The sequence below is a fragment of the Scomber japonicus genome, chromosome 7 (genome assembly GCF_027409825.1).
Source record: "Scomber japonicus isolate fScoJap1 chromosome 7, fScoJap1.pri, whole genome shotgun sequence".
Classification (NCBI taxonomy): Eukaryota; Metazoa; Chordata; class Actinopteri; order Scombriformes; family Scombridae; genus Scomber; species Scomber japonicus.
This window is the reverse complement of record NC_070584.1, coordinates 16,450,721-16,478,432: the sequence shown is the minus strand read 5'-3', so window position 1 is coordinate 16,478,432 and position 27,712 is coordinate 16,450,721. Positions and strand designations below refer to the sequence as shown.

At 42.3% G+C, this 27,712-nt stretch overlaps 1 protein-coding gene across 2 annotated transcripts; it reads left to right on the top strand.

Annotated features, from left to right (window-relative positions):
* Positions 1-754: 754 nt before the first annotated feature.
* On the top strand, positions 755-26,776 carry abl2 (c-abl oncogene 2, non-receptor tyrosine kinase). 2 transcript variants are annotated; one of them, XM_053321941.1, is made up of 11 exons: positions 755-1,537; positions 13,796-13,957; positions 16,242-16,537; positions 16,772-17,044; positions 17,289-17,373; positions 17,664-17,841; positions 18,057-18,241; positions 18,339-18,491; positions 18,808-18,897; positions 19,231-19,413; positions 21,642-26,776. In XM_053321941.1, the coding sequence occupies exons 1-11, from the start codon at positions 1,321-1,323 to the stop codon at positions 23,453-23,455; spliced, it is 3,636 nt and encodes a 1,211-aa protein (XP_053177916.1). In that variant the 5' UTR covers positions 755-1,320; the 3' UTR covers positions 23,456-26,776. The 2 variants fall into 2 exon arrangements, with proteins under 2 accessions (XP_053177916.1, XP_053177915.1); XM_053321940.1 differs by having other exon boundaries at positions 13,793-13,957.
* The last annotated feature ends 936 nt before the right edge of the window (positions 26,777-27,712 follow it).

Genomic DNA, 27,712 nt, shown 5'->3' with positions numbered 1-27,712 from the left:
AGTTAATATTTCTTTTTTTCTTCTAGCCTTTAATTGCTCTTTGTTTCAGGTGACAGTTTTGCAAATCAGTGAGTTGTAGTATTTTCAGATGTAGACAAATGTATGATACACTCCTTAAGAAAACTCAATGACTATGAAGGATTAAGAATTTTTTTTTAAATCACATATGTTCCTTTTTTTCTAATCATTTGTAATGAATGTGTATACACTGTAATGAGTGAGTGTAACAAATGATGCATATAATGGTCACTGCCATTCAAATGGTACTGAAATAGTCTATTGGGAGTAATTTTGCACAGATTCATAAAGAATATAAACTGATTTTTCATTACAGATTTGATGCACTGCTAAACACTTCTGCTCATACCATTTGTTGATATGTGTATAGTCTATATGTAAAACAAATCAGTGCATTTTTAAAAAAAAAAATATTATTACAGTACATTTTTGCCATACAGCCTCTTATAAATTAGTGGCATTCAGTGGATTTCATAGTGCCTCATCATATTCAAAAATGATTTATAAACAATTTAAATGCATTTCTGTATGTTAGTGTGATACTTTGAATGTATTTACATATCTTTAAATGTCATATCATGTTTGTTATAGTGAATTATGATTTGATAAGTTAATTAAACCAATTGAAGTACTCATTATTCTGTATTACTTCTGTGTATTCGCCTGACAAAACAATAGCTGACAGTGACATTTGACACAATTCTTCATTTTTTCTGAAGGAGACTGGTGCCAGAAAGTCCATACGGGCCCCTCGCCCATAGGAACCCGGTGCATGGGAGTTGTTGGGACCCGGTTAGTGTTGGTACCGTAGAGGTGGAGGACGGTGACAGGGGATCAGGGAGCGAGAGCCCCCCGCCTTGTGCAACACATCTCCTACTCTGCGGTAAAGATGGCGGCGTCAGAGGGGGCGCGCAGCGGCCGGACAACGGCAAAACGTTTCTGAAAACGTCCAGATTTGACCGACTCTCGCTTGTCGCGCACCGCCAGTTTCTTCTCGGATACCACCTGTGTCACCGGAGTAGAGACAATCGCTGTCACACGCCGGCGTTGCGATTTTATTGTTTAAGGCAGGGTGGGTGGGTTTCACTTGATATAGCTGCTAACGGTATAGCTAACGGCTAGCCAAGCGAGCTAACACGGGCTCGTTAACGTTAGCTCGGTGAAGAAGAGGAGGGGAGGGGGGGTTGAGGAAGACTATTTGGGCCAGGCTGCTCCAGCTTGGGGGGAATGTGAGCCAAGCAGAGGTGCGCAGGGGGGGTTTGCTCGCTTCGTCCCAAACGTCCTTTACACCAAACTACCGGGATGGGACAGCAGGTAGGCCGCGTCGGTGAGGGCACATCGACCGGGCTCCAGCCACCACAGCCCCACGCGTCCCAACCGCACCAAGGGAAGGGGAACCGGGGAAGCGGCGCCGGGAGAAGACCCCGGGAACCCGGCAGTAGCACCGGGACACCACCAGGCAGGACAGCTGCGGTCAACGTGCCCGATCCAACTATTAACATATTCACGCAGCATTCAGGTAACGACATGATTTAAAGAGGGTGTGGATGACGATGAAGGAGTCCGCTCTTTACTTTGATATTTGTTTAGCATCTGCTAACCGAGTCCATGCTAGTTTGACAACGACGTTAGCGGAAATAACTCTTAGCTATGCCAACCAACATTAGCGTCTCATGTCTCATCCATTTTATTGTGTATGTGTGTTAATTTGTTCATTGTCTAGAGTATTCAGACAAGAGGTGGTTTATTCAGAAGATGGATAATTAAATCACTCAGATTTTACACCAGTGTGGTTGGAGCATATGCATGTGCTGCATGTGACCTAATGGTCCCAAAAGGAGAGGCAGTGTTTTTGAGGAAGTGTAATTTGTGCATTGCCTGTGTGAGCCACATAGTTAACTTTGATTTGGTTTGTTAAAAAGTGATTTTTGCCTCCGGACATTGAGTAGCAATTCCACTCCATTAACTCACTATAGCAGCCACCACAGGCTCACATTACAATACCTAGTGGTTTTCACATGCTCACTTACATCCTCTGTCTCATAATGTCTTCTGTTACAACACACTCAGCAAGCTGACTGCACGATTTGATCCAGTGGGAAATCTAATGTGAATAATTTAAGTCACCTTCTGTCATTGTATGATTGCACTCACGCGTCAAACGTCAAAGTTTTTAAGCTACTCTTATGTGATTATATTTTAATGTTCTCTACCCTCTCACAGGGAAGATTAGTGAGTTCATTAGGTGACTTGTGTATTACATGAAGAATGTAGGGGTGGGGGGTGGGGGGGGGGGGGGGGTGATGATGCATACAAAACAAGTCACCCCACTCATCAGTGCTCCCTGCACCCATGTCCCTTCCTCAGAGCAGTAGCTGTGTATCAATATTTGTTATGTGCTCTGTGAGCCGTGGAGAACAGCGCAGGCCTAATGGTATCTCTGGTCTTGGGATTGTGAAGAAATAGCCCAGCAGGAACTCTACAGTGCTTTAGATGGCTTGTCTCCTGCCTCCCAGCCTTCTTCCCTCAGGCAGAGTCCCTCAGTGGCTTTTCTGGTCCTATGAGTAGTGGAGATGACATGATGCCTACTAGGTGACACGTCTAATATCATCATCACAGCAGCGCATTTTATCAACCAGTACTTTTCTTAATCATTTTAAAACATTTTAGAAGGTGATCAAAATACCTCAACCTATTATTCCTTGTGAAACTTATTTGAGTCATCCTCTGCTCGGCTTGAATGTGCATGCTGAGTGTAAAATAGGTGAGATGCTTTTGTTTTTTCTCTGATGTGTCTCCTCCAGTGGATGCTCACTTCACACTTCATGTGCTGTATTAAAAGTACTTGCATAGCTTGCCTAATTTCCGCTGATGTCCCAGACCTAATTTCTTTACGGTGTTACAGTCAGCAAAGGACACACGGAAGGTGCAAGCTTTTGGGAATGGAAAGCATTTTCAGCTCCTGGCTGTCACATCTCAGAAGTAACCCTCCTCAGCTTGGAAGTACACGTACGGACAGACAGACCAACTAAGTGCAGCACCACTCACTGTTGACAGTGCTCTGCTCTCTCCGATGCCGGGGCAGGAGTGGCCTTTTTATAGCAGCCAGGATTCAGTCATACTGCCACTCTGCAGAGAGACTGCTACTCTTCAAAGCACACAATAATAGAACAAAGACTCTTAAGTGAGGAAGCTTGGGACTGTGCACTCAGTCTTCCAGTCACTATCAAAGTGCCTTTTTTCCCTGGTAGACTATTTATGTGATAATGATGCATGATCTTACACGTCGTCGTGGGTGAAATCAGGCTTCAAGGAGGCTGTTTTTGTTTGTCAGGAAGTTGGTGTTCATTAGGGCTAAAACAAAAAAATATATTTCATCATTTGTTAATCAGTCGTGGGTTGATTTGATTTCTGTTTAACAATTGCATCATGTGACCAGGTCTCATCAAGAGGAAGTGAAGAGAAGATAAACTTTATTGATTCCATACAGGGAAATTGAATGTCAACGGCAACAAAAGGAAGTACACAAAACGGATGCATAATATAGCCGTGAGTCAGCATTATGGGGTGAGGTGTTGGTCTGATCGTGAATCTGGTGGATCTGGTTTCTGGTTTAATGAATGTTAGTATCTATCAGGGTTTCTGTGTTCATAAGCTGAACAATGTCCTTCCTTCTGAAAACTGTCACAGCTCAGCATGTTGAAGAGGTTTTATTAATTAATCTACATAACCTCTTCATAGCAGACGCGTATACTTCTTAACCTTGGCAAAGAAATGTCATGCAGAGGTAATTGGTGCCTTCTCGGGGTGTAATTGAAAGGTGCCAGTGTATGAGGAATGCACATTTGTCTGTTGAACTCATGTCTATGTGTTGCTGCCTGTCTCTCCTGTGAATATCATGGCTAATTTGTACACAAGCCTGTTAAACTTTCTATTGGTGTCCCTGAAAGCAGTGAGTTAAAGTACAGGGACATTTAAAGATGCAGACAGGTTTAAATAAGCGACTCCTGGACTACACGCTGACCTAGTGGCCTTTATATTTTCCCCTTCCCTTCGTTTTGAATTATTCAGTGTTGTTTCTTTACTCTAGACGAGCCAGGTGAAGTCAGGTGTGCAGCCGTTCCCCTCAGCTCATCACTAATAGAGCATCCCCGATTCCCATCAACACAATGTTTTACCCCACCAGAGAGACAGGTCAGCTAGAAAACTCTGAGCTAAACAAGGACAGACAGGCCCCTGCGTTGATTCCAAAAAAAAGCCAGCCAGACAGCCACACAGACAAGTATCGGTGAATCAGTGGCTGCAACATATTGATGGTTGCACCCACTTTTAGCCCTGTCAGGTGTTCACAGATCTCCATGTCTGCAGTGGTTTCATCTGATACACTGCAGTGAGGAGAGTCCTTTGCTATTGAATCGGCAGAGACAGTTGCATCTGCTGAGAAATCAACCCCATTAATGGGATTTCCAGGCGCTGCACTACAGTTTCACATTTCAGGATGTGTCACTTTTTCACACGTCTTATATTTTGTTTTTATTAAATGAAACCCTTTTCATGTTCGTGAAAAATATGGACGTGTTGGCCTGATTGGTGTATTTACAGTATACATAACTGGTCTTGATACGTCTGAAGGTTCTTTTTATATAATCAGCAAAGAGATAGGCATGTCTATTTTTGCTCTAAATAGATCATAGAAATTGGGGCAGATGAGTGGATTAGAATATTTTTTTGGCAGCAGTACGGATAGTAAATGTAAATCCAGCTGTACCTAAAATGCAACGCTGTTAATTCTGCCCAGGAGAGAAAAGAGATGCCTGGATTCAGGATCCAAGGACCTAAGCTGATTTGCATCACGGGTGAAATTAGATTAGAGACAAATCCACTTTTCTTTGGACTCTATGTGCTAAAATCCCTACCAACAGGATAAGTAACACAGCAGCCACAGCGCTATCTGGAGGGAGAGAAAAAATCAGCTCTCAGATGCCTTGTTGGCGAGGGGGTAAGATTTTAATAGGCTTTAAAATATAATAACCTCAAGTAAAGATGATCTATTGATTTAAAAAAAACAAAAACTAGTCAGTCCAAGTGACTTTCGTGAACCACTAGGAGGAGCCATGGTCACACCTCCTCTTGGTGAAACTGTCTTGAAATGAGGGCAAAACGATGGACTGACAGTCTCAGAGGTGGCAATAAGTGTGAGTGGATGGACATTTTTGTAGGAGCTTAAAGTGTTTCTGTACCGATGTTGTGTTTAACACAATGAAATGTTTTTTTTTGTCTGAAGACCGCATGTACCATTGTGCACTCTGTAATGGTTGTGTGTTAAATAATTTATGTCTCTCTGTGCCTTCAGTCTCATCCCAAGCTTGTAGTACTACTGCCTGCCAAGCCCCTCTATCCTCCAGCCCGAGCCTCTGCATCTGACCTGCTCTGCCTGTCTAGACCTCCTCTCTGCTCAAATCTGGCTGTTTCAATAGACCTCAATTTTAAATCTATTTTAGAGGAGTATGTCGATAAATACCCAATATTTCCTAATGCTTCATGACAGAATATGCCATTTAAGTTGCATCGAAATAATTTTTTAATAATTTTCTGCAGATATTACACTAAAGAGTTGATTTGGATTTGATTATTTTGTGAGTGCATGCTGTTGTACCCCAACTCCCAGTTGCAGTCTTGATTTTTTTGCATCTGCTACCAGCCAACCTTCTTTAGTTCCCAAAACCACAGCCCTAGTTTTTATTCCTTGGCCTCGATTCTGTTGTAGCTTATATCATTAAAGAGCGAGGATTCATCAGAACAGTGAGTGGTTGGCTGTGCAGATGTTGAAACCATTCTGTGCATCTGTCAGCTTAAGAACAGCAAATGTTTAAAACTTTGGGGTGAGGTCTCGCCAAATTCTTGTAGTGGTTTAATCGGAGTTTCACTCTTCAGATGTGACGGTGCAGCAGGGAAAATTTTTGATATGTGGTAGGAAGGAGGGAAGTCCCGGTGCCAAGCCTGTTAAGCATTGATGCGCTTCCAGGATCAGTCCTCTGTCACTGGCATTATCAATCCCGCTTATCTTCTGGGTTGCAGGCTGGAGACTTGGCTGGAAATGCACCCTTACTATAAGCACTCACACATGTATATGCACACTTGCACACGCTCCATTCCTTTCTTTCCCCATCCTCGTCAGTGGAGTTGTAATGTAGTGCAGCTCTTTCTGAGGATTATCCAGTACGTCCCTCTCCCTCAGTGTAATCGCCCACTAGCTGACCAGTCAGTCAGAAAACCTTAATTTGGATGCCCTCTGGCACATCTGTTCTCAAATATCCTGTCTGATGCGTGTGATTATCCTGAGAATAGACAGGCGGAAGTTGAATTTACATGACTTCTAGTGATATGCTCTGTGGAGGATTGCAGGTTGCTTATCAGCTTCAGTTAATTCATTTGAATCAATGACTAGCCTGTTGCTGCTGTCATGTTTTTTATCATCTACACCTTTGGTAAATATGCACCCAGTTTTGGTTTGATAATGATTAACAGAGAAACCATGCCAGTGAATGATAGGATGGTATTGTATTTGGTTGCTATGATATACTAGTTTGGCATCCCATCGATCTAACCATTACTAGAACAGGGGAAGTAAAATTTTCCGTTCAGGCTCCAATCAGTGGCTTAAACTGAGTCACTGTAAAGACACTTAAAGCTACACCCTACAGTTTAACCACACCACACACAGATTAGCTGCTCAGACATCGAGATTAGCCGAAGGGCTCTTTTGTAAACCCTCACTGGAAAGAACAGGAGGCGGCAACAAGGAGCGTGTCTCTTTTTCTTTTGGACTGTGGAGAGATCCACTGTGGGGAACACACCCTCTGTACCTGTGCAGAGTTGTTAACATAAACACACCTCAGTTAGACATTTTACATCATCCTCATTTTGTAGTGTATTTGACAAGATCGGGCAGATCTGCAGTGATTGCCATGCTCTTGTTCTTTCCATTGAGTTTACTTTTGTGTGAATGTGTTGCTACTGTTGGACAGAAACATGGGCTTTCCTCTTGGCTTTGGGATTGAGCAACACTCTAGTAGGAATATTTGTTAACAGTCCAAAGGCATGTTTTTGCTTTTCTCCTTTCTTTTTTTTAACATCACAAGGACTGAGTAATATTTTATATCCTGCATCAAAAACAGTCCAATGGCTGACAAGCAGAGAGGCCGGATGGCTTCAAATTAGTTCTGTGTCTTCTATGTGTAAAAATATAATTTGTCTTGTCCAAATATATTGCTGGCCTTTAGCTTTTCGAGTCATTCATGTGAAGTCAACCACTACACTGTGGAGTTAGTTTCAAGTCATCATCCTCTCTGCTGTCACATAAAGGAGCACTTAGCTTTGTTGCCAGCACACCTAGATGGTAGCACTTAGAGCTCATTATTAACCCATAACAGGCCCTCAGAGAGGCAGGGCAGGGCAGGGCGATCTGTGAGTTAGAGCTGCATTCTCCCCCATTCCTGGATATCCTCTGGCTCTTAGGCCCAGACTGGAGTTTGTCCACTCCCTAATTGGTGTAGGCATCAGACCTGATGGCCGAATAGATAGAGCCCAGTGGACGACACTCACAGGCATTCCTGGTAACAGCAAGTGTGCGCTTGTGTAATAACTTACTCAGAGAGGTTTGCAACACCAGGATATGTTACAGGCAGGGGTTGATTGAGGGAGATATGTGGACGTGAGGGAACTGTTGGCACAAGACAAGTTCACACATGATCATACAGCACATATAATAGTTACAGTAAAAACCGATGGGGTGTTTCAGACTCATATCAGCAAGCAGAGGCGCTGTGTTTCAACGCTTTCAATTTTAATACCTCGGAAGCAAGGGAATGTCTTCCTGAGCCAATCCACTTGTGATGTGGCATTAATGAGGCTATTGTCCTTTGTCACATCCTCATGAACAACTGACAGCTCTCTCTCCGCTCCAATTATGGATACTGCACAGACCGCTTCTCTACTGTAAATGCATTTCTCACAATTAATGTTATCGATGTGTTAGAAAAATGCAAAATAACTTGCCTACAGCCAATAATATTGATGAAATAAAACCTGTTGACCACTTATACTTTATGAGACATAAACAGACATTACAAATGCGGTTCACAGTTTAGGAGAAACTATGACCCTGCAACCAAAAAATCACACACACATGAACTGGTGGTGAATTTGAACATAGTTTAAAGGTTTATTACAGCTGAAACAGGAGCACGTGAGTGTGTTTGTTTGCTTGTTTGATGGACTTCTTATCAAGCTTTTGGGACAACCACCTCTACATCCCCCCTTCGCTCTCTTTTGTTTATACATGAAGTCCTCTGTGCTAGCTTGTTATTCTGTTACTGGCAGATCTTGATTGAAAGTTGTCATTTTGTATTTCTATAGCTTTGTACCTTTTTAGTATTTTGTTTTCCCCAGTGAAGTGCACTATTTCAGTGACTCATTGTAACATATTGGATATTTGTTGCTCTTCCGGATGAAGTTCTTTGTTGACTCTTTCCTCGTCCATATCAAGCTAAAGTTAGGACTTTGTTCGCTGACAGTGATTTGGCACTTTTATTAATAAACCTGACTTGTCCACTCTCCTTTTCTCAAATTTAAATTTCCTTACTATAACTATCCCTGACTCATAATGCCCTCTCCGATCTGCACTGACAACATCACAGTTTCAGTGTGAGTATGTTTTCGTATGTATGAGAGAATTATACAAAATTAGAGATGTGAAACACGGTTTATCGGAAAAGCTGGAATAACAAGAAAGGTACAAGATTATGACCTAGGCCTCTCAGGCTTCAGCTTGCCCGTTTGCAAATGTCTGTGACCCTTACTCATCTCTACCTGCTGCAGGATCTGATCTGCCCTGTCCTATAGGCTTATGTAATGTCTTGTGTATGTGGGTCTGGGTCTGGGTCTCATCCGCAGCATTGTCTCAGGTTTTTGTTCAGGCTTCCTGCAGGCAGCCAGCTGTCTATCTCTGCACCACCATCACTATGTGCTGCACAGAGTTATTCCTGGATGTCACACTGCTATGTTTTGTTCTCTGGCTGCTAAAAATACACCCTTACCTCGCCAGCCACGGGCTCCAGATACAATCTGTATTGTATTTAATCGGGGTGTGTAAGTGATGTTATTGTGTTGTTTAATACTTTGGCACGAGTTGGTTGGATGGTGGACTGAAAGCTTTTTCAACACACGGAGGCCCAACACTCATTTCTGCAGACAGCTGCAAGGGAACCAGGGTCCTGGGACATCCAAGGAGATAGTCTCACCATTGATGTTTGTGCATGTGTGTCTACATTTTATGTGTGTGTGTGTGTGTGTGTGTGTGTGTGTGTGTGCTGTGGGACCAGGGTCACCTCTGTCCCAGCTGTCTTACAGAGTGCAAGCTTGGCATGCCCCTCAGACTTGCAAATGCCCTCTCCGGTTTGCTCAACACAAAGCGGTAGTTTCTTCAAAACGCACATGTGTTACACTTCACAGCAAACACACACACCGAGGCACCCGGACGGGCACACGACCTGCCCCACACAGGCCAACTGCTCTCTCAGTCACACGTTTCAGCACACGAAGGTTTGAGCTCGGCCGAGCGGAACAGTATCTCCCTGTTTGTCTGGTTTTAAGAGGGATTTGAAAGCGATTTGACAAATATGATCAACTTAATGAAACGGAGTCACGCTATGAAAACTATTTGATGTAATTAGGTTATTTGTTTGGAGCATTGGAGTACTTGACTAATCAGTGATTGGATTTCATGCACTCTCACGCTGTTTGTCTGGGTGGGTTGGAATTAAGATTCCCCAAATTGAGACCTTTGACATGTATGTTTGGCATAATATCGCTATTTCATTAAAAACATTCCCGAGGACAGTGATTTGATATGTAGCTATGTCGGAGGAGCAGCTCTGACAGTTGGCTAAGCCTGGCTACAGCAGTTGCAGACACACACACACACACACACACAAAGGAAAAGTGTGGGTCAATAGGACCTCTCCCACCCCCCAAGGGGAACAAGACCAGCCATCTGCTGTTTGCCACAGCGCTGGTCCAGGCCTCACACACCCCCACACCACACATATATACACACACACACACACACACACACACACACACGCAAACACGTCACATTGAGCTCAACTTTCCTTCATACCATACACTCCCCCTCTCTCCCCCATCCCCCCATCCCCCCATCCCCAAACCACTGTATATACATGCCCCCACTTCAACACACGCCTTTCTTGCTCCCTCTCTCTGCCACGTTTTGCCATCCGTTGGAGTGCGTTAAACCGCAGAGAATATCAGTCATGGATGTCTGTGCTCTCCAGATGGACCTTGGAAATCTTGACTCCCCTGAGCCACATCAAAGCTAGTAGGGCACTCTTAGCAGGAGGCTGCTAGTCACTACTGTAGCTTCAAAAGTTAAATTCAAGGACAGCGTGGGTAAATACTTTGTCTGGGAGGTCTCCGTCTCTCTCTCTCTCGCGTGCTCTCTCTGTCTCTCTCTCTCTGATTGCTTCACACAGCGTTTCTACTCCCACAGTGAAGGAGATGATTAAGAGAACTAGCTTGCTCGCCACAGTTTTTGTTGCCAGGAGAATGTACACTTGTGCTTTTCAGTCTCCGTCGTCTGAATAGACACAGTCAAGCTCATAACAACTGCTCGGAGTCAGCACGGGGATTGAGAAAACCACAGTGTTTCTCTGGATTCTGGGACTGGTAGCGGACCAGACCCTTAGAAGATGTATTGGGAACTGTGGCTAAGCCAGGTCACAGCCAGTGCGGCGCTGCAGTGCATGCTGGTCCAGAACAAAGGTGGGCAAGTCAGTCCTGTGTGATGTGGAGCCATGGTGGCAGACCATGTGTAGTTTAACTGTTTGACACATCTCAAAAAGATGTAGTTTTAAATGTTATTTCATTGTGTAGCGCAGCGTTGATGTGAACCGTGTGTGTGTATGTGTGTGTGTGAATGGTATTTGCCTGGCTGCCACATGGTGTAGGCTAACAATGGAAAATGAATGAATTTCCTATCAGCTGGTTGTAACTTGGCAAGTTTAGAGCAGTGACACAATTTTCATTAATTTCCATTAACTGGACTAGAATGGTTTGAAGATATTCATTCCTCAATATGGTGTTTGTCTCTGTTTCAGAAGATTGAGACGGAAATCTGTTATTGTTCTCACCAAGTCAATCATTATGTCCTGCTGCATTTATCTAGTTTGTGTTTTATATTCTCAAATTAAAAAAAGAAAGAAATGTGAACCTGTGATTGATTCAAATACTAGCTGCCCTATTTCAGTCTTCAGTACAGTAGACTCCAGTGTTACCATTCAGCTTTTCCTCTGACAAAGTGTATGCGCTGATCACAATCTTTCAACCGTTTCATACAAGATTTATGATAACCAGATCCGAGAGATGAAGGAATATTGTGATATGACACTAGATATGTTCTCATATAGCTTTTATCAACTCTGTCAATTATACACTACTTTTCATTTATCATTAAAAATAAAAGAAAGAGAACACCAGTTGTTTTACTCAGTGTGTTGTTTTCACCTCATCAACATTAAGGTATTGATCACCCAGCTGCTGCTACTACACCACAATGGTTACAGTATTTATTCAGCACCTCTACCACGCATAGTATTCTTTGCCATCTTTACCCAAACCTATACCCAATGCTGGATGCACTAAAGCTTCTATTAAATGACTCACTGCTTGTAATTTCATGTGCAGGATCAAACCAGGATCATTCAAGGTCAAAAGACAATTGAACAGGATAATAAACTAGCTAATTAGTGTTTATCATTAAAGGTGCAATAGGGAAGATTTGGCCACCTGCTCTAAACAAATAAGGGGCAGGAAATCACTAGAAAACACAACCCCGTCCCTCCCCCCACCATTCCCCTTCAGGTGGCCAGGGCTTGCTGGTTAGCATGCTAACTTCAGTAGATATCTCTAACACAGTACATAGATGTTGTTGACAAAACTGTTTTATCTTCATTCTAAAATTCAATAAAAAATGTAACTAACACTCTGGCCACATCACACACAGTACAACGTTAAAACCATATTAAACCATTAAATTCTAATATTACTTACAAGAGAGAGCAATTTATTGTGACCGTGAATAGAAAACAGAGACTCTTTTAAGTTTACCTTTTTTAATGTTGTCTTTTCTGTACCAATAATACCCATGTGATTTTGAAAATCTTAAGGTTTAATTGAAACCATCTTACCAACAATAAGTAATAATAATAATTTCATACTAAATTAAAATCAGTATACAGGATTTGTGACCACACTATTATGACTATTCTGTGTGAATGTATACATATGCTATGTTTAAAATTAATACACACTAACTAAGTGTATTTATGTACTTTCCAACTATCTGTGGTTATGATTTGCTTCTTTGCTTCCCAATATTTAACTCATAAACATCTTTCAGTATAACAAAGTCCAATACAATTATTCAGTAAACTACGGCCTCCCAAAAGGACCAGACTTGAATACACACCTCTCTGATGCTCTACTTCATAAATGTAGGGGTTACTATGTCACTGTTGTATAGGATTGCATTAAATTGTAGATTTGTACATTTAAAGTAAGTAAAACTCATTTTTTGTCTCTTATAGAGTTGGTTCTTTGTACATCTGCTTCGGACATGCCACATTTAAAGTTATATTTTCTCTTTAATAAATAGATCAAGGATCAGTAAGTCATATTTGAGACAACACTTTCACTTCATTTTGGGCCAAGAGAAACACGCTGTGTAATAGCTTTTCTGTTTAAAATAGCTTGTATTACAGAGCTTGTTCTCCATTCTGAGCTTCCTTCTCGCCATCCTCCTCTCCCACTCACTCAGCAGCTGTCCAGACATGCAGGGTCTTTGGCTGCAGCTGTTGAGTGTAGTACAGTACTTGCCTCCATGATACGCATGTACAAGTCCCTCGTTGAGGTGTGTGTGTGTGTGTGTGTGTGTGTGTGTGTGTGTGTGTGTGTGTGTGTGTGTGTGTGTGTGTGTGTGTGTGTGTGTGTGTGTGTGTGTGTGTGTGTGTGTGTGTGTGTGTGTGTGTGTGTGTGTGTGTGTGTGTTTGGTAACTATGGTAATCACAGCATCCTGTGTCGAGAGAGAATCTTTCCCATCTCAGGTTTGTAGCTCCTCCCACTTACTCTTCATATATACACTCTTACAGAAACACTCCCATCTCAGATATTACCTGGCTCGGGCTAGACAAGGCAGGTCTCTGTGTGTGTAGCCAGTGATAACAGTAGTCTATAGAGAGAGGTTTGGTTAAAGAAATGCTTTTGAGGTGCCTTCAGGCAAGTAGCAGTTTTGAGGAAGAGTGGGCGGCTCTGAGCAGCCATCAGCTGCAAACTGGGATCAGGCAGAGGATTGGGCCTGGACAAACAGGTAGACTATCTGAGGACTGGACACTTGGGGTTATGGAGAACAAGATTTGTACCATTTTGTTTAGAGGATAATCAGTCACGCACTAGGCTGGCCTGTAATTTAAGTGCTATTTGTCCTAACAGGGACAGCTGGTAGTGATCACTTTGTGCAAAGGGTTGTGATGTAATGCTTTGCTGTAGATGGTGTTTTTCAGCCCGCAATCATGGCTATAATTCTTTATATTCACCACTGACCCATGCTAATGATAGTGCTTGTTTACTAGTCTCATTGTTGATCTATCTCTCTGTCTCTCTCTCTCTCTGTGACCCTTGCCTCCTCCCCTTCCTCCAGAAGCTCTCCACCGGCCGTTCGGACTGGATTCGGCGGCGCTAACAGAGGCGGTGCGCTGGAGCTCTAAGGAGAACCTTCTGGGGGCAGCCGAGAGCGACCCCAACCTCTTCGTTGCACTTTATGACTTTGTCGCCAGCGGAGACAACACGCTCAGCATCACTAAAGGTAAACAATGACATGGGACTTTTTTTTTTTTCTCAGACTTAAAAAAAAGACTTTTTTTCACCTCAAACTAGCCTCTGTTTACATTCATGTTTTGTATTACATGCCTCATAAATGATGGTTTCACATAAACGGTTTCATGATGTCATGAGCTCAATCATAGCTTGGATGGTCTTTGTATGCATTATCACTGAAGGTTGTTTGTTGCTTGGCCACTCCAGGAGACATTTATCATTCCCAACCACACCTTCCCGCTGACTGACTGTTGACATATGTTGCAAGAGAGCGGAGTGGTTTCCTTTGGTATACAGAGTCATCTGTGAAATCATCAAGGCCGTGCTTGTGATTGGCAGGTCAGGGACTCCTGGAAAGAATGTTTTATGAGTAGTTGTGTAGTTATGCCAGAGGAATGTGTCAACAGAGCTCATCCAACAGCCACTATAGTTTCACCTTGTCGTGACATCAGCAGGTATCGGATCCCCAACCCGTAGCTCTCTTTGTCCCTCACCCACACACACACACCTCAAAGACAGCATGACTAAAATTCCTTTATTTCTTGCTGGCCTCTCTATTACACACTCTCTCTAAACAAGCAACAGTTAACCGGTCAACTCGCACTCTCTTGAGAAATGAGCTTAAAATATCCTCATATTAGCCAGAGACAGTCAGGCTTGTATCAGCAAGCGATCTAAAGCATTAAGTGTGGCATAGTGTGTTAATTATCCATCGTTTTAAGACTTCCAAGGCAGCTGCCTGGGATGGAAATGATGTTTAGACCCTGAGTCATGGAGTGAATCTGAGATTCTTGCCCACATGCAAACACATGTGGATCAACTGGCTCCATTGCACTTTTCCTATCTGTCCCGCTCTTTGCTCTTTCACATGGAAACAGCCCTGCGTGCCTCTAATGCAGTGTTAATACGGAATTCGTTCAACTGTAATAATAACAGGTGGATGAGAGCAGCGGGCAGCGGCTGATCACAGAGAGGGTTTTAGCAGGTCTGCGTCTGGGGCTAATCGTTGTCTCTTCTCCGTGCCAGGCCAAACCAGGCTAGACCAGAGGCCTGCTGCAGTGTCAGGCAGTCAGTGTTTCCACTTCCACAGACACCAAGACACAGACACAGAGGAGACTGGTGGATTGGTGGGCTGTATGTGGATAACCGTCTCTGTTTAATGTAGCTCTGGATTTCTAAAGAGTTTAGCTTTAAGAGCTAAACCTGCAACTCTGGTTTGTTGTTTCATGTCAGTGGTTGTCTTACTGAATGGTCTAAACTCTATTTGTTAAACGTTTACACGCCAACGTGCTCAGTGTTAACAGAATATTTCACAATCCTTATAGCTGTTCATTTTCTTGTGTTCTTGCAGGCTATAGGACTGAGTCATGATAGCTTTTTGCTACATTTACACCTTGCATCTACAATAATGTGGTATTTTCGAACCCCTAAAACAGAGACTTTTGAAAATTCTAGGTGGAAAACGCCAGGATTTTAGTCTGGATGGGCGAAAATGTAGAAACGGAATACGCAGACACCCACACTCTGTGAATGAAATGAGATACAAGATAGCAAGGCGTGCGCAGTGACTGTCAGCCAGTGTGTGAAGGGACAAACTAAATAGGGGTCAGCCGCAATTTAAAAAGTCTCCATTTTAGGTGTTTTGAAATGAAAACATACCAATGTGGATGTGGCCATGATGGATGGGGAGATAAAGAATGCTATGTTGTTTGTTGTCCTGATGGGTTCCTCCCTTCTCCCGTCTCTATGCCATCAAGTGCTCCGCTCCTTCTCGTCTCCTGCACTGACGTCAGAGACAGGCGCATAGAGACAACAGACCAAGTTACTACATGCCTGTTTTGCCTAGCCTTCTATGACAGATATGCTGTTCACCCAGCCCTTATCATGTAGTTTCAACAAGAGGCACAATATATCTATGACTCCTCTCTCTTGAATGCAATCTGTTTCACTGGCAACGCTGCAACCTGATGAGTTTTGAAGTTTTGTTCTATATTGTGTCCAGGAAGGTTAAAAACAGTTGGATTAACGTCCTGTACACAGCATCACATATTTAATCATAAAACGTAAGCAGTTTCTATATTAACTCATAAAGAATATTATCATATTTTAAATTTCGCTTTCGAGGTTTATTCAAGTCCTGACTAGCTATCTTGACTATATCTGAAGGGCACTTAAGCAATATGCATGGCTGAAATCAAAGCTGACTCAGTCTTTCTGTCTACCAGGCCAAGCTGCCATAACATGTCCTCTTACTAATTCCTGTTCTCGTCTAGGTGAAAAGCTGCGTGTGCTGGGCTACAACCAGAATGGTGAGTGGAGTGAAGTGCGCTCTAAGAACGGCCAGGGTTGGGTGCCCTCTAACTACATCACGCCAGTCAACAGTCTAGAGAAGCATAGCTGGTATCATGGGCCTGTGTCCCGCAGCGCCGCCGAGTACCTGCTCTCATCCCTCATCAATGGCAGTTTCTTGGTTCGGGAAAGCGAGAGCAGCCCTGGACAACTGTCCATTTCTCTCCGCTATGAGGGGAGAGTCTACCACTACCGGATCAACACAGCTTCTGATGGAAAGGTAGAGTTATGCAAACGTGTAAAGTGGTGTTGCTGTAGAGCTAAATATACTACTAACTACATTTTTTCTTTAAAAAAATCACAGTTAAAGTAATAATTGAGAAAGCAAAATCTATCATTATTATAATAATAATAAAATATTACAGTATTTTGGAAATTTTCAGTAAAGTAAAATTCAAATCCTGAGGTACAACATTTATCCCACCTCCCCGCTTCTCTTTTCCCTCCTTCTCAGGTGTATGTGACGTCTGAAAGCCGTTTTGCCACCTTGGCCGAGCTGGTCCACCACCACTCCACTGTAGCCGATGGCCTGGTCACCACACTGCACTACCCAGCACCTAAATGTAACAAGCCCACGGTGTATGGTGTGTCACCCATCCATGACAAGTGGGAGATGGAGCGCACCGACATAACCATGAAGCACAAGCTGGGAGGAGGCCAGTACGGGGAGGTGTACGTGGGAGTGTGGAAAAAGTACAACCTCACAGTGGCTGTCAAAACACTCAAGGTTAGATGACTCTCATGATTTCTGTTAACTAGAAAGCCAATTTGTAATAATCTCCTATTTTGATGCCATTCTCTCAGCCCTTTTGTATCTAAATAATGGGCTGAACAATGGTTATGGATTGCCACCTGCAGGTGGACTTTGGTATTAAATCAAATTGAATCTTGGATGCATTTTTCCAACTGCTTTGTCTGTTCAACCCTCTGATAAAAGCGTCTTTGTTTTCTCTTCATTTCTGTATTGATAGGAGGACACCATGGAAGTTGAAGAATTTCTGAAAGAGGCAGCAGTTATGAAGGAGGTTAAACATCCAAACCTCGTTCAGCTACTAGGTCAGTATTTATGAACAGCATCTTTGAATAATAACTTACTGTTCCTCTTTAAAACCTGTTTTTACTCACAAATGAATTTATTTTAAACGTTCTGCAATGTCCACATTTGTTGTCTGGCCGAGGACCTTTGTTGCATGTTATTTTCCAACTCTTTCTCCCATCCTTTCTCTCTAGTAGAAATGTCTGATAAAACTCAAAAAAATCCCACCCAAAAACCTTCTGGCTCCTGAAATTACACTTGAGCTGCCTTTGGCTCTTACTCTGTATTCTAACTGCTGCCTCTCCTGCAGGTGTGTGTACATTGGAGCCTCCGTTCTACATCGTGACAGAGTACATGCCACATGGAAACCTACTGGACTACTTGAGAGACTGTGACAAGGAGGAGGTGAATGCTGTGGTTCTGCTCTACATGGCCACGCAGATCTCCTCTGCTATGGAATACTTGGAGAAGAAGAACTTCATACACAGGTAAGGAGATGTGTGTGTGTGTGTGTGTGTGTGTGTGTGTGTGTGTGTGTGTGTGTGTGTGTGTGTGTGTGTGTGTGTGTGTGTGTGTGTGTGTGTGTGTGTGTGTGTGTGTGTGCATGCCTCACTTGCATTTGTCCACATATGTGAAAGTAGTCTAATTCATTGTGGTTTCCTATTTCCCTCTCTCCTCCTTGCTTTATTCCTGCCTCTTTCAGGGACCTCGCAGCGAGGAACTGCCTGGTTGGGGAGAATCATGTCGTAAAGGTTGCAGACTTTGGTCTGAGCAGGTTGATGACTGGTGACACCTATACTGCCCATGCTGGGGCCAAGTTCCCTATCAAATGGACTGCACCAGAGAGCCTTGCATATAACACCTTCTCCATCAAGTCTGATGTCTGGGGTGAGTCATACATGTGCATATATTTTATCCATTATTGATTTGATCTCTTGTAGCTCATATCCTCATATTTAATTCTCTAAAACATTCTTCCTTACAGCATTTGGGGTGCTGCTGTGGGAAATTGCCACCTATGGCATGTCTCCATACCCAGGCATTGATTTGTCTCAGGTCTACGACCTCCTGGAAAAAGGCTACCGCATGGAACAGCCTGAGGGATGCCCACCAAAGGTCTATGAACTCATGAGGGCATGTAAGTAGTAGCTATTTTGCCTACCTCTTTCTTATTCACCAAGTGGTTGCACTGTGTTCGAAAGACCTGGATGCATGCACTATCCATGCAGTCTTCTAGACTTCTTCTATATCAAATCTTTGTCATGTTAAACTTTGCTGCATTTGTCAAAATAACATCAAAGCAAAGGCTGATGGGCAAATTTTACTCTAATATTCTAAAATCACCAGACCTGTCAAATGAATGTAACAAGAATACTTCAGAATCATTTTGAGTCATGTAGTTTCAAAGTACTCTCTAGTTGTAACATGTATTTTCTTCTGTCTCTCTCTATCAGGCTGGCAGTGGAGCCCATTAGACCGGCCTTCATTTGCAGAAATCCATCAAGCCTTCGAAACAATGTTTCATGACTCCAGCATCTCTGAAGGTAAAGGAACATGTAGCACAGGCAGTCTTTTGTGTAGCTCAAAACCTACTTTCATGAACTTCTTGATGAGCTGCAATGATTAAGCTGAACAAGAAAACAAGTGTATCAGCTTGCTGACCTTTATTTATCTATATTAGTTTCTTTGTGAAGTTTTATATCAGAGGGAAGTGTAAAAGTGGAGGAGAAAGAAAGAACAATTTCATATAAGAGTGTTAGGAGGGCTCAGCATGTAAATGCAAATGTATGCAGTCTTATTTGGTCAGCATATTGATGTGTTGTGACAGTGACCACGTCCATCTTCTAACTGAGTACTTTCTTCTTTGCACATTGTAGAGGTAGCAGAGGAGCTCTGTAAGACGGCCTCCTCTGGTCACTGTGGACCACTGCACTCTTTCAGTCACGACATGCCCCTGTTGCCTTCCAAATCCCGCACACTCCACAAGCACACAGAAAACAAGGAAAACATCGAAGGTGGACTTGACGGGCGACCTGACCACAGCACGCACGGTCACTCAGGTACAGCCAGGCATGCCTACCTTACTACCAACCAGTCAGGTCTACCACGTTATGATTCTGCAGGTATACCAGCCAATGTTGATTCAGAGAGTACACTGCAGCGTCGCCGAGCCCGCCGTCTGAAGAGAAGGGCGGTCATTTTCCTTAACAACTGACCTTCATTGCCAGCATCTGTCTGGCATCCATCCAGTCGACCAGTGCTGTCTCAAGGCAGTTCTGCAAGCACAGCCTGAAGGAGTCTCCACACATTGGCCAACAGTTACTAGTTTCAGCTCATCAGTGCTGTTGCTGATGAGCGCAGCAGTTACTTCCTTCATGAAAACCCTACTGTAAAAGCATCTGATTCCCATGATTCTATTTTTTATCCATTCACACTTCATGTCACCCAGCACCAATTAAAATATGCAAGTAATGGTAACACAAAATTATGATTGAAGTATGTCATATAAAAACACAAAGGTGTGTTCCAGAGGTGTCAATATAGCAACAATAAACAAATATGGAAATGCACGCCATCCCATGTAATACTAAGAGATAATAGAAAGAAAAGTGTGAGTGACTGCCACAATATTTAATCTAACAGTCAATCATTTTCCTCATGCAGAGGATGTTCCTCTTCCTCCAAATCCCACAGAGAACTGATCATAATGAACTGAGTCAGCATCTGCCATTCAAACCAAACTCTCAGCTCTTCTGAAAACATCTGTCTAAATTAGTTATGACATATTCACCCTGTACCAGGATATAGTAATTCAATACACTCAATTTAACTGAGATTAGCATTAGTGCAAGCATTATAAATGTGGTCTCATCTTATCTATCATGTGATCCTTTTCAACTCTCCAAGCTGACTCTTCCAAGTATTTTGAGTAATTCACATGTTCAACTAAACCATTGTTAATTATCTCAGACAAAAATACAGTACATGAAATGTATCTGTTATGTGATATAGATTAATATTAATTCATATTGGTCATACATTGTCTTGTCCTAGTCTGTTGCATAACTATATTTCCCATTTTACTAGCAATACTTGGTAACAGGTCTTGTATTACAATTGTATAACCCCAATATTAAATTTCGCCAATATTGTCTGGTGTTTGTCTTTTAAGTTATTGCTTATTTATTTGTTTTATATTGAGAATACAATTTTGTTCATTTGTATTTTTATCTGATATGTAAAAAAACAAAAACATTCTGAGTTTTGTGGTTGTCTTTATCTGTCCTTTTTATGTCATTTCTTCTGTCTCTGACTTGAAATCTGAAGTTTTGGTCCATGAACATAAGTATTCAATAATACAGTGAACATAAGCTTCATCGCCTCTTAAATCCAATAAAAGTGGTACTGTGTGAACATGCAATAAGTTTCACAAAAACATAAACCACAAAACAAGTCTTCTAAAACATCAATCTGTTTCATCACTGGTTCTTTTAAGTGTACATATAACAATGAAATCACAAAGTCTCAAAATCTCACAAAAAACACCACAGCCTGCATCTTTTGATTTTATATTCATGTCTAATGCATTGTAGAAATATTTCTTTTTTGTATACATTTATATTTAAATGGACATGATAAAGATGAAGTAATCATAGTGTGCGATTAACCAATCCTCTGTGTCCTTACTCACTTAACATAACTGATTATTGAGGTTATAAAAAGACTGGGTTTTTAGTTTTCTCCTCTGTTATGCCCATTTCATTGCTTGGTTACTGAAGATTGTGCACCACTCTATTGATTTAACAGCTAGCAGTCTGGTAAAAATGTATTTTCCTTTTTGAGTATAGTTTAATAATTTCCTTCCATGTAAGAGTGGTTGAGCAGTTTCTTTTTGGCGTGTGTCTCAAATCCCTAAAGTATATTCATCACTCCATCTTTTACAAGAGCAACTTGTAAATCATTGAATTAGTGTGTGCATGCCCACAACTGGCATGGCCTCAAAATTTTCCATCCCCTCTCCTGAGTGCTTTTTCCTCACTCATGAGTCCCTTAGGAGAAAAGAACAGCTTTTAGAGAGACCATCTTATTGCAATACCACACAACTGTCTGAAAGAATGAGGGACATTAATGTATAGGCAAGTGTATTAAGACTAAAAATACAAAATCCTTCTTTATGTGTGTTTGTAAGATATTTTTGTAACAATTGAAGAGAGATAGATGTGTTGCTGCTGAGTTAACCTGGCTTTGTTGTGTGTGGTTTTAATCCCTTCCTCTATTTTCATTCCAGGCTGGGCTTCTACTTTGCTAGGAGGAGAGGGCCGCTCGGGTAGCTCCCCAGCTCTGCCCAGAAAGCAGCAGCCACGAGATAAATCCCCCAGCAGCCTTTTAGAGGATGCGCAGGATGTGGGCACATTTACACGAGACCGCAAAACTGGCTTCTTCAGCTCCTTCATAAAGAAGAAGTCTTCCTCCTCACCATCCTCTCAGCACCAACAGAACCTCCCAACGCCACCCAAGAGGAGCAGTTCCTTCCGGGAGATGGAGACACAACCTCACAAGAAATATGAGCCCACTGCTGACTTCAGCGCTCCTCCTCCGCTGCCCCAGTCAGACAGTTTGGGGGTCTTTTCTGCCTCTCCATCCCATTCACATGGGGAACCCACCCAGGGTCAGTCACGCTGCTGTGGGGCCACTTTCGGACAGAAAACCTCTGGGGGGGGCCTTGGATCACAGGTCACAAGTGGTAGCAGTTGGGGAGGACTTGCAGGCTTTTTTACCCCTAGACTCATTAAAAAGACCCTGGGTCTTCGGACAGGAAAGACTACCTGCTCAGAGGAAGGTGGAAGTATGATTGGGGGGCCTAAACCCTTCCCTAGGTCCAATTCTACCTCCTCGATGTCAGCTGGGCTGCCAGACCTGGAGCGTATGGCTCTGACTTTACCGAGGAACCGCAGTGCTAAACCCCCTCTAGAGAGAACTGCCTCCACAACCTCCCAGCCAGAGAATGGGGCTGCACGGCCCTCTGAAACTCTGCTGAGGAGGATGGACGAGGGAACCGCACAGATCAGGGAAAGGCCCAAAGCCAAGCTACTACCCCGGAGCACTGTAGGGGTGAGGGCACCAGGGGTTGGGGGGGAGGTGGGAGAATCGGACAGTCTGTCCCGGGTCAGGGAGGGTAGAGAGGAGAGTGGGGGAGCACTGGACAGGCAGCAGAGCTGGTCATCCCCCTCTAAGACTTCTAGTTCCAGTGCTACAGCAGGTGCACCAACTCACAACCACAAAGTTCCAGTCCTGATCTCCCCCACACTCAAGCACAGCACAGCTGACGTGCACCTAGTCGGGCTAGACTCTCAGGGGAACCGCTTCAAATTGCTGTCTGAGCACCAAGCAGACCGAGATAGACCGCGACTTGTAAAACCCAAGTGTGCTCCTCCTCCCCCTCCCACCTTGCGCAGCCTGCAACACTCCTACAGTGGTGACGGAGAGGAGCAGGTAGGAGGAGCACCAGTGGAAGTGAATGGAGACACATTAAAAGGTCACAGGTCAGGACGATTGTCAGGAGGAGTGACGACGGGTAGACCGTCAGTGCCACCACCACAAGTGCCTCCTGCGTCTTCCTCCTCCTTTTCTTCATCTTGCTCTGCCACCAACAACACGACTCCCACCAAAATGGCCAACGGAGCCACCACTGCTGCCCCCTCCTCACACTCAGCACCATCTACTGGTTCCAAAGTGGCACTGCGGCGAACCAGGCAGCAGGCGGAGAGGGTGCCCTTGGAGCGGGTTAGCCGTGAGGCCCTACTGGAGTGCGCTGAGTGCCTGAGCAGCGCCCTCCATGCCAGCTCCGAAAGCCCATCCAGCAGCCAAGTGCTGGACGCCGGCCACCAGCTGCTAGACTACTGCTCAGGTTATGTGGACTGCATCCCTCAGATGAGGAACAAATTTGCCTTCCGGGAGGCAGTGGGGAAGCTGGAGCTCAGCCTACAGGAACTGAGGGCCTCATCCTCAGGAGGTGGAGGACTGAGCAGTGTGGGGCCCAACACTGTACTGGACAACCTGCACAGCTGTATTAAAGAGATTAGTGACGTAGTACAGAGGTAGCCACTGTGACAACACCACCCGTCACCCACAACTCCCCAACAGACAGCTTATTCTCTTTATTTTTTCTGGTTCTATTGACGGCTTTTTGGGGGACAAAATAAGACTAAAGTACCTCAGAGAAATCACTACAAAATGTAATATTTTTATTGTTTACAACCAACAGTTTCATAAAATGCCAGTGTGGACACTAATTTTGCTCTGACCTGTACATATTGAGAAATGTTCATACCAAACTAAATGTGGTTTAAGTCACAACATGAAATGTTTTTGCCCCAAGTCTCCACCTGGCCACGATAAAGGCCTCTTTGTTAAATGAATGTCGAGCGTATCAGCTGTGTGTAGCCCGCCCAGAGGGTAGGTAACGTCTAAACTCACTCTGCTTATCTGTCAGTCTGTCACATACTGAGCAAGAATGATGGTGGTTGTGTCCAGCCTTACTGAGAATACTAGACAACTGTTTTCCCTGAGAAGCTCAAGCAGTGTTTCACAAATGTGTGAATCATCAGTCGGGTATACTGTGTTACACAGTAGAGTATTTAACTCAGTGTCTGGGGAACTGAGTGACCATAAGCCATTTTTAAAAGCCATTGTAGGAGTGGAAACAGCATCAGGATTTGATACAATTCAAGGTTTTAGGGTCTCAATAAGACATGTGTGCAAGATATTTTTTTACTGTTTTAACTTGATAGATTGCAACTAACAGTTTTTTTTAGTAGAGGGACATATTTGCGACCTCTAAATATCCCCAAAACTGCTTTTCTTATCGGATCAAAGCTTCTTTTTTTTTCTTACTTTTTTTTAAAGAGAATAGTCTTCATAGAATAATCCGTTGTTTTGACAGTGACATTCCCACATCACCCTACAAGGTGAGACCATTGAGAAAGATTGAAGGGATCACTAATAGCATTGAAACTTTCATTTGACAAGCATGTAAATAAGCTCAAATGAAACCAAATACAGCTTATCAAATCTAAATCTAAAAAAAACCTACATTTTGTTTATACTGAATGAATGTGGGGCGTCTTATATGCACAGCATTTGTCTCTGCTTCAGTGACATGACTGGTGTTCACACCATAACACAGTGCCACATAAATGGGGAAAATCCCCAGTCCCCTAAAGCATTTCAATATTTATGTCCAGTTATCCTTGCACACTACATTTCTTCATAGGAGCAGAAAAGAACAGAGTGAGGAGGGAGAGCACAGGGTTGCGCATGAGCAGGTGAATTGGGACAGTATTTCTATAAGTGTCCTTCCGAGTATGGACAGTGCTGGATTCCCTGTAGCCTTGTCGTGGCCTCAGTGCCTCAAAATTCTTCAATGTATGAACACTGCGAGACGCAGAGACCTACTTACACTAATCACACACCGTACAGATCTCTCAACAAACAAAACTGCAGTATGTCTTCAGCACATGAGCGATTTGTACATTATTTGATTAAAAGAAAAATGCTTTTTAGAATGTCTATGTATGAACTTGAATTTTAAATTATTCTTGATTTTGTTTTTGTTTTTTATTAAAAGCACAGACCTATTTTGAGAGACAAGTTATGTAAATATTTGTTTTATTTCATATCCAGAAAACAAAAGATTTATGTGTAGTCACAGCATAAAGAGCAATGTTTTTGACTGAAGAGATGCAAGACTGAGGCCCATCCACCCAGATCTGAATATCTGCTATATGAATGTATTACTCTTCAGTTCTGAACCTGGTCGAATGTTAATCTGCATGAATCTCTAATCTCTTAAAATGCCATTTTTTAATTTATTATGTTTTGGTTTCTTTGGGGGTTTTTTTAACAATTTATTGGCCCATAATTTTAATTTTGGTCACACTATAGAATTATTTCCAGGAACTGCTGCTCTGTTTTTTTTAGCACAAACTAAACTGTACAGCGCCAGAAATACGTATGCATACTCACAGAAATCTGTATTTTCTTTGTTTGCTTTGGCTCACATCTTAATGTACACTGGATAAGGCCTCAGACACATTGGTTCATTGACACATATTGCATCTGAATACTACAATACTACAAAATCAATACACTTCCATCTGTAAACACTGCAGGTCCATAACACTTTCAAAATGAACGATTGCCAAGTAAAGGTTTTTTATCAATTTGTATTGTGGTGCATTTCATATCAACATTTCATGTGAAAATGTCCCATTTCTTGCCAAACAGGATGTTATGAGAAAAACTGATGGTTAATTTCTATTCACTGTGAGTTTCAAGTAACACAGGCAAAAAAAATGTTTGTTTGGGTTTTTTATTTTATTTTCATGATTCTTGGTGCCTTTTTGTGAACAAATAATTTATGTACAGTTCACTATCACTGCAAGAATTCACAGGTATGGCAGTGTGTTATCGTTCCTTTGCCACGAGACTGTGAGGTCACAGCGTGCATTTCTGCCATTTGGAGGTTAATGGTCAGATGCAAACTTGAAACCGAAAGGTGCACTTTGTCCATTAAAATTATGGATTTGGATACTTGGTAATAAAGGTTGTTTATTTGTGGCCATTGACACTGTTAGTGCAGCCACACTTCTAAATGACACATAAGAGTCTGCTGCACTAAACCTGAGCTGCTCTGTTGTCTCATAATCGCCACATCTTAAGTTTCATCTTAAAGTTTTCACTGTATTCTTCATTGTTGCCTAGTAGCAGTTTGGCTTCTCTGCCTGTTGATTCCTCTTAACTTTTAGTGCATCTCTGTGGAACAGGTTTCTTAAAAATACTTCAAGCCTTATCAAAGAGTGAAAGAAAAAAATGTAACCTCCCAAAATCTAACATGTTTGCAGTGTGGACTGCTTTTAAAGAAATCAAACAGGTCATTCAATCATTGATGACACAGTCAATGAATTCATTTGGTACCAATGTAGTTTTTTCCTCAAATCTGATATTTGAACCAATGCCACAACGTTTCTGCTCATTCTCATCTTCAGTCTTCTGCATTGTCTTTATTTATGTCGCCTGCATTTATCCTGTATATCTGTTTTCTTGTTTGTTTGTTTTTTTCTCCTGTCTTCCTGTTTTGGAGAACAGCTCTGGAGAACGTGTGTACACATCATTATACCAAAGGCCACTTCTTCAGTTGTACGAGTGCAATGAAAACCAACACACACAGACACACCATAACGGAATATGTGAATCTAAACAGGGATGAAAAATGGCAGATGTTAACATTAACTTTTTTATTGTACAAAATATATTTTGTGTTTTGTTTTTGTTTGTTTTTTTTTTATTTAAAGCTCACATTATATATTACTGTGAAGTTCTGCTTATCAGTGTTAAGCCTATTGTAAATAATAAAGATATTGATGATTATTGTTTGTTTGCTCTTTTTAAAATCTGCCTTGAAGCTGTGGTGTTTTCTGAATTAGTTTTAGATCATTATTTAGCTTTGATTTAGAAAGCTATATTTAATTTAAAAGCTGTATAAGCAATATTACACATAAAACTGAATAAAATCCACAGGAGTAACAGGAACACACTACAGGCTGTTACAGTTGAATTGAATAAATTATAATAATAGGATTTATCATTTACATACAATTGTTTTTATGTGAATTAGGACACCAAACAATACATTCAATAACTCTTCCAAAGTAGAATAAATGAGGGGGGTGACATGCAGCAAAGGACTTCCGGCTAGGATTTGAATCGGAATCGGCTGCGTATGTGTCATGCGTGCCAGCATAGGATGTCAAATAAAAGCATTGGATTTGATAGTTGCATATAGTATTTTTGTTTTGTTTGATAAACTTTAGTCAAAGTCCCTCTTATTGTAATGAACCTTTCACCACAGCTCAACGGGGAAACACTGTCCCGAGAAACACAGAGGACATTTCAAACTAAAAAGGCTTTAACTTTTGAAGATATCCATTTCATTTGACTAACTCAGGCTGCTGAGGCCTCATATTCTCACACTCTTTGAATGCTCACTTTGGCACCTGACTATTGTTTCAACACAAACTTGTGAATCCGACTTTTACATCTGGACACCTGAACAGTTACAGCATCTGTGAAGTCACAAACTAAGCTAATAAGATGTAGCCTATGTCGGAACGGTGACATCATTTGTGAAGTCACACAAAGAAATAACGCTCACAAAACCATGACATCATCTGTGAGCTGACAGAATCTACAATGACATCATGTTGTTGTTTTTTGTTCTCTCTGTGTGTGTTTTTTATTTATTTATAGTTATTTAATTATTAAATTCCCACTCGTGGTTACTGTTTCGGTGCACTGATG